Source organism: Camellia sinensis, chromosome 3 (assembly GCF_055761805.1).
Source record: "Camellia sinensis isolate YWXY chromosome 3, ASM5576180v1, whole genome shotgun sequence".
Lineage (NCBI taxonomy): Eukaryota > Viridiplantae > Streptophyta > Magnoliopsida > Ericales > Theaceae > Camellia > Camellia sinensis.
Window position 1 is genome coordinate 84,484,673 of NC_138963.1, and position 7,004 is coordinate 84,491,676.

A 7,004-nucleotide genomic window follows, 5' to 3' on the forward strand; every position below is an offset into this window, starting at 1 on the left:
TCTCTCTCTCTCTCTATCTCCATACATTGATCAATCTCTGTGAAATGTCTGTATATAATCTTCTAAATAATGATGGTTTATTTCAACAATAACACATTGGGGATCGAAATCATCTGTATGTGAAAAGGAGAAGTTGAAATACTCATTAAGAAATACAGACATTACAACTAAACAGAGGAGTGGAAAAGAGGAGTTGTGATGTTAATGTGCAATTTGTAATGCATTTGGCTCGTATTTGGGGCTCTAATATAACATTAAATGTGTTTAGAACTGCTTTGTTTTTGGCTAATTATTTCTTTGCAAGTTATTGGCAAATAAATGACTGTACATTATAAGTATGACTTTGCTTCTGTGAATATTCAATTTCTTTTGGTGTTTGTGGTTTCACTTTCTGATCCCAGTGCTTGAAAATCATAATTTTCACTTGGTTAATTTAGCCATATTAGTCAAATGGCTCAAGAACAGTAAATGAGCTATAGTAGACGGAATCTTCTTTTACCATTAGCTTTTTGAATAATCTTCTATATGGTTAATTTAGCCATATAATCTTATAAATAATGATGGTTCATTTCAACAATAACATACAGATGTTGAAATATCTGTATTTCTTATTAGTTTCATTGAAATTCATTGTGGATCGAAACAAAGGCCGCTATTAGTTTCATGGTTTAAATTCATTGTGGCGAGACTGAAATTATTATCAGCTAAAATAATCTTATAGCTCATAGAGTTATTATCAGCTATAATAATCTTATAGCTCATAGCTCATAGACTGAAATTATTATTAGCTAAAATTATTAGTTTCATAGCAGTTTCAAAGTTTCCAATCATCTTATAAAATAATTATTCTAAAATCATGCTATTCGAATTTCATTTTTGATTCTCATAGAATGGAGGTTGATTCAAATGATGGTGACAATCCTTCAGTAAATGAGGTTGAACAAGTTGAAGAACCTAAGAAGGGTATGTGTTTTAGCTCAAGGGAAGAAATGTACACATTATATGCCACATATGCTAAGCATGTTGGCTTTTCTATAGCTCATAGAGCACAACATTTTGGAGATGATGGCCAATTAAAAAACTTTGCAATTGAATGTTCTCGAGCGGGGGAGAGAAAAAAGAAATCAGAAGTGAACCCTTTGAAGCCATCTCTGTCCACAAAAATTGGTTGCAAAGCAAGGGTACGAGGTACTCTACAAAAGAATGGGACATATATGTTAACCACAGTTAACCTTGAGCATAATCATGATTTGATTCTCACCGACTCTCGTCATTTTGCAATGAATAAGAAAATTCGTACTCCTGTGAAGAGAAGATTAGAAATCAATGATCAAGCAAGGATTGGGGTGTCTAGGAACTATCATTCAATGGTTATTGAAGCGGGGGGATACGAGCCATTGACATTTGATGAGCGAGATGCAAGGATTTACATTAATAGAGCTAGAAGATTAAGGCTTGGTGAAGGTGATGCCGAATCACTTCAAAGTTATTTTATGAGGATGCAAACACATAGTGAGAAATTCTTTTATGTGATTGATGTTGATGAGGAGTTTCGCATCAGAAACTTGTTTTGGGCTGATGCAAGGAGTCGGGCTATGTATGAATCATTTGGAGATGTTGTTTCATTTGACACAACTTATCTGACGAACAAATATGATATGCCATTTGCTCCATTTGTAGGAGTCAATCACCATGGACAGTCTATTTTGCTTGGTTGTGGATTGTTATCTAGTGAAGACACCGACACATTTGTTTGGCTATTCAAGTCGTGGTTAAGTTGCATGTCAAATAATCCTCCAAAAGCTATCATAACTGATCAGTGCAGAGCTATGCAAAATGCTATAGAAATTGTCTTTCCACAGGCCCGACATTGATGGTGCTTATGGCATGTAATGAAGAAAATATCGGAGAAGTTGAAAGGATATGCTCAGTATGAACCCATAAAGTTGGCTATGCAAAATACAGTTTATGATTGTTTGACAAGAGATGAATTTGAGGAAAAATGGGAAGAGATGCTTACTAAATTCAATCTTTATGATAATGAGTGGTTGGGGGTACTATGTCATGAGCGGCATCGATGGATTCCTGTATATGTTAAAGACATTTTTTGGGTTGGCATGTGAACAACACAACGAAGCGAAAGCATGAATGCATTTTTTGATGGATATGTCAACCCGAAGACTACATTACAATATGACAATACGTTGAGAAGTAAGGTAGAAAAAGAGAAGAAATCAGACTTCAAGTCTAGACACAAATTGTTTGATTGTCTAACTATATATGGCTTTGAGAAGCAATTTCAGCAAGCCTACACCAATGCAAAATTCAAAGAAGTTCAAGGAAAGTTGAAGAGATTAGTGTACTGTCAGGCTTTGATTGTCAAAGAGGAGGGAGCAATTTGTACATATAATGTCCAAGAAGCGATGGTAGTTTGTGACAAGATGAAGCATGTGGACTTTGTTGTGTATTTTAATTCAATTGAATGTGAAGTTCAATGTATGTGTCGGTTGTTTCAATTTAGAGGCATTATGTGTGCTCACTCACTCGCGGTGCTTGTGAGAAGGTGCATAAATGAGGTGCCAAGTAAGTACATTTTGCCACGTTGGAGGAAAGATTTGGTTCAAGAGTACACATGCATCAAAACCACGTACATTGGCTTTGGGGATGATTTCAATACAAGTTGCTATGAGAGGATGAACAAGAAATTGATCGCCATTGTACAAATTGATGGTAATTCGGAAGGGAAAATTAAAATTATAGACCTTGGGTTGGATGAAATGAATGATACAATCATGCACGATGAATCGGGTGATGGGAGTAATTTACCACCTTCTACTAATAGGATACCATCTTCTAGAAAAAGTCCGATTGCCACCGGTTGTACATCGGGTGCTAGTACGAGGAAGGTGATTAGTCCTTTGGTTGTTCGACGAAGCGGTCGTCCAGTTACGAAACGAAAGGTTGCCAAAGTAGATCAAATAGTGAATCGGTTCAAGGCAACGGCAAAAAAACAAACCAAAGCAAAGGTAAATTGTATATTGAATTGAACTAGTATATTGAATTGAACTTGTTTTAATTTTTTTAACAAACTCTTTTCAAGTACATTTTTACAAACTCTTGAACCAATATAGGCTGCTAAGGTGCTTTAATTTGAAGCTCAAGCTCAAGCTCAAGTTCAAGCTCAAGCTCAAGCTTATACATCATATTATCCTTATATGGTTGGCATGCAAAATAGTGTGTATGCACCAGTATGTGTTTATAATATGACTTTACATCAATTTTTTGTTTTCATTTACAAATATTTTGTAACATGTACTTTTTTACTTCAATTATGATAGGTCATAAATGCTATTGGAGGCACATTTCTTATCCCATCGGACTTTGTAAGCGGCACACCGAGAAGTTTGATGAGTGTTCCAACTCAAATGTTTGGGTCTGGATCTCTAACCCCATTGGGTAATAATGCATGCACAGCGGGAATGAATGATGGACATTGTAGAAATGTTTGACTAGTTTATTGAACATTGACATTTTGTTTTTGAGATTGAAACTTATTATGTTAAGTCCCATGTTAGATGTGTAACACATGTTGTGTATGAATTTGCAAGATTAATTATTATTAAGTCCCACTTTATTGGTTATGTAAGATTGGTCTTTGAGTTCATGGTTTATTTTGACAATCTGTCTTTCAGCATTTTGAGTTCACAGTTGATGGTTTAAAAAAATCTGTAAAAAAATCTATTTCAGTTTTCTATTTTGACAGTGTTTGAGCATTTTGATAGTGTTTGAGCATGATTTTTTGAGAGTTCATGCAAAATCTCTCTTGACAGTTCATGGTTTAAGAAATCTGTAAAAAAAATATATTTTTTAGTTTGCTATTTTGACAGTATTTAAAAAAAATATGATTTTTTCAGTTCATGATTCAAACTGCCAAACTGTTGTTAAAAATCTGTCTTTGAAAATCTGAAAATCTGTTTTTTAGTTTTCTATTTTGACAGTATTTGAGCCAAAATCTGATTTTTTCAGTTCATGGTTCACATCCTCTAAAAGCCAGTTATGATTTCAGTTTTCAAGTTCATGGTTTGACATAGATTTGTATAACTGATTTCAGTTATGATTTCAGTTATGAAAAAATAGTAAACCATCTGACATAGTTTGAAATTATGGTTTCAAATGGTTTACTATTTTTTCAAACCATATTTTTTCAAACCATGGTTTTAGTTTCAAACCACACATAGTAACTGAGCCAAAATAGTAAACCACACATAGTAGATCATGGTTTGACATTTTGATTTCAGTTATGATTTCAGAATAACTGAGCCAAAATCTGTATTCCAGTTTTCTATTTTGTAGGAGCCAAAAATCAGTTCATGTTTGGCTATTCAAGTCCTTACATTGGGAAGGGATTCACATTCTTACATGCACAAATCTGTAAAAAATCTGTAAAAAAACCTGTCTGTAAAAAAATCTGTCATGGTTCATGCTCAAACTGTCATGGTTCATGCTCAAATCTGTAAAAAATCTGTAAAAAACTGGTTCATGCTCAAACTGTGATGGTTCATGCTCAAATATGTAAAAAATCTGTCTATAAAAAAATATGACATGGTTCATGCACAAACTGTGTCAAACATGGTTCATGGTTCAGTTCATGGTTCATGCTCAATAATTCAACAATAACAATTCAACAATAACACAGTTCATGTTGGTTCTTTTTCGACAATAATTCATCAAGGCTTCAACAATTCAACAATAACACATCATTCCATGTTGGTTCATTTCCATTCCATGCACCAAAATCATCTGTATGTGAAAATCATCAAGGCTTCAACAATTTAATAATAACACATCTTCATTCCACAACAATTCCACAATAACACATCTTCATTCCACATCTTCATTCAACAATTCAACAATAACAGTTCAACAATTCATTTCCATTCCACTCAAAAATAACAAACTGTTTCTTACTAATACATATTCCATTCCATAACAAAACATAGTTCAATCTACTTCTACTTCTACTTCTACTTCTAACTAACATTACATCTTCATAAGTAATAAGACACCAATTATAAGCAACACAAACATCAGAAATTCTATTTTTTGCATCTTTGCACTCTGAATTCGAAGTTGTTCCGTCATAGATCTTTGTTGTTTGGTCATAGCTCGAAGTTGTTCCGTCATAGATCTTTGTTGTTCGGTCATAACTCAAAGTTGTTCCATCATAGATCTTAGCAGTTCTCTTTCTACTTGTCTTGGAATTTCATGATCTCCACATTGTGAATTCATAGGCACACACCATCCAATGAAAGTACCACAACCATTACAAGAGTAGAATAACTTGCTTTTGTTTCGATCGGTCTCAGAAATTTGAATCGTGGCCTTTTTATTACATGTAGGACAATTTTTGTTCAAGTACATCAACCGATCTGAGCTACTGCCGTTGACAGTTGAACTTGACATCTGCAATAACAAGTTATCCTCATTAAACTAGTGAATAAAGATTATTTCAGCTCATGATGTATAGTGAGTAAAGACTGCATTAAGAGGGACATTCACCACTTTTTCAATCTTCCTTCTTATGTCAAAAGGCCATGCTCAATTCCCATACTCAATTCCATGTTTAGTCTCATAATTATTCTACATTCAAGTTGACAATAAGTTCAGTGAATATGCACTAATCAGTTATGTATAAGTTCAATGAATATGCACTAATCAGTCTAATCAGTTTCAATCTTCCTATGGCTATGCTATTGAGTTTAATCAGTTTATCATAATATGCACTAATTAGTCTAATCAGTTTATCATGTATAGCCAAACTATTGAGAAATCAAATCCTACATAATTGAGTTTTCAATCTTCCTATGGCTATGCCTATGGCTTTGCATCTCAGTAGTTATGTATCTCAATGATACATAATTGAGATTTAAAATTGAGCTACATAATTATGATTTATCATGTATAGCCAAACTATTGACAAATCAGATTTTATCATGGCTATGCCTATCAGATTATACATGTAAAATTGCATATCACATTATGTGAAATTGCATCTCATGGCTATGCCTATCAGATTATACATAATTGCCTATCAGATTTTATCGTCATTTATCTCAAATTTTACATAACTACTCCAAAGATTGCATCTCAGATTTTACATAATTGAATTTTGTTCCAATTTCAGCAAAAATCTGAAATTTCAACAAATTTGAGAAATATTGTTCCAATTTCAATTTCAATTTCAATTTCAGCAAAAATTTGAAATTTCAATTTCAATTTGAGAAATTTCAACAAGTTGCCTAACTTATATAGTCAATTTCAATTTCAATCTGATTTCTTCTCTTTCAACAAGTTGCCTAACTTATATAGTCAATTTTGCCCTAAAATCTGTCTTTCAGATTGAGGAATTTTGCCCTCATTTTGCCCTAATTTCAGCAAGATACACCAGATTTGTAAAATTGAAAGAGAAGAAATCAACATGTTGCCTTAATTTCAGATTTTACATAATTAGGGCAAAATTAGGGCAAAATCAACATATATATATATATACACACACTAGATTGCCTCGTCGTCAATGGGATGGAAATAGAGGGAGTCGGGACTCAAGAGGACAGAGTAGGGCGTCAGAAGGACCTGTCGTCGGCGTGAAGGGGAGGAGTCTGTCCGTCGAATAAGATGGAAAGAGAAGGAGAGAGAAAGTCGAGAGGGCATCGGAGTCAAGGACGTCGGAGTGAAAGGGAGGAGCTGAGGGAGTCGGCCGTCGGAGTTGGGAGTTGAGGAGCTGTCTGTTGAGTGAAGGGGAGTTGTTCGTCGAGTTGAGGAGTCGTCTACCTCTCGTCTCTCATTGTCATAGAGCTATATTTTCCATTTTGAATTCTGAAAGAGGAGGTACGTGGCCCCTGTATATCACGTGACCCATCACATGCCTGTCCAACTCAGAGGGGGCCGTGGGGGTCTGTTTTTGAGGGGGTCAGAAACGTTTTTGTAAAACAAAACACTTTTAA

The 7,004-nt window shown here is 34.5% G+C and overlaps 2 protein-coding genes across 2 annotated transcripts; both read left to right on the top strand.

Annotated features, from left to right (window-relative positions):
- Positions 1-890: 890 nt before the first annotated feature.
- Positions 891-1,874, top strand: LOC114299643 (protein FAR-RED IMPAIRED RESPONSE 1-like). Its single transcript, XM_082918192.1, has one exon. The coding sequence runs from the start codon at positions 891-893 to the stop codon at positions 1,872-1,874; it is 984 nt and encodes a 327-aa protein (XP_082774318.1).
- A 270-nt stretch (positions 1,875-2,144) lies between these two features.
- On the top strand, positions 2,145-3,509 carry LOC145821651 (protein FAR1-RELATED SEQUENCE 8-like). The gene is made up of 2 exons (XM_082918193.1): positions 2,145-3,026; positions 3,339-3,509. The coding sequence occupies exons 1-2, from the start codon at positions 2,145-2,147 to the stop codon at positions 3,507-3,509; spliced, it is 1,053 nt and encodes a 350-aa protein (XP_082774319.1).
- The last annotated feature ends 3,495 nt before the right edge of the window (positions 3,510-7,004 follow it).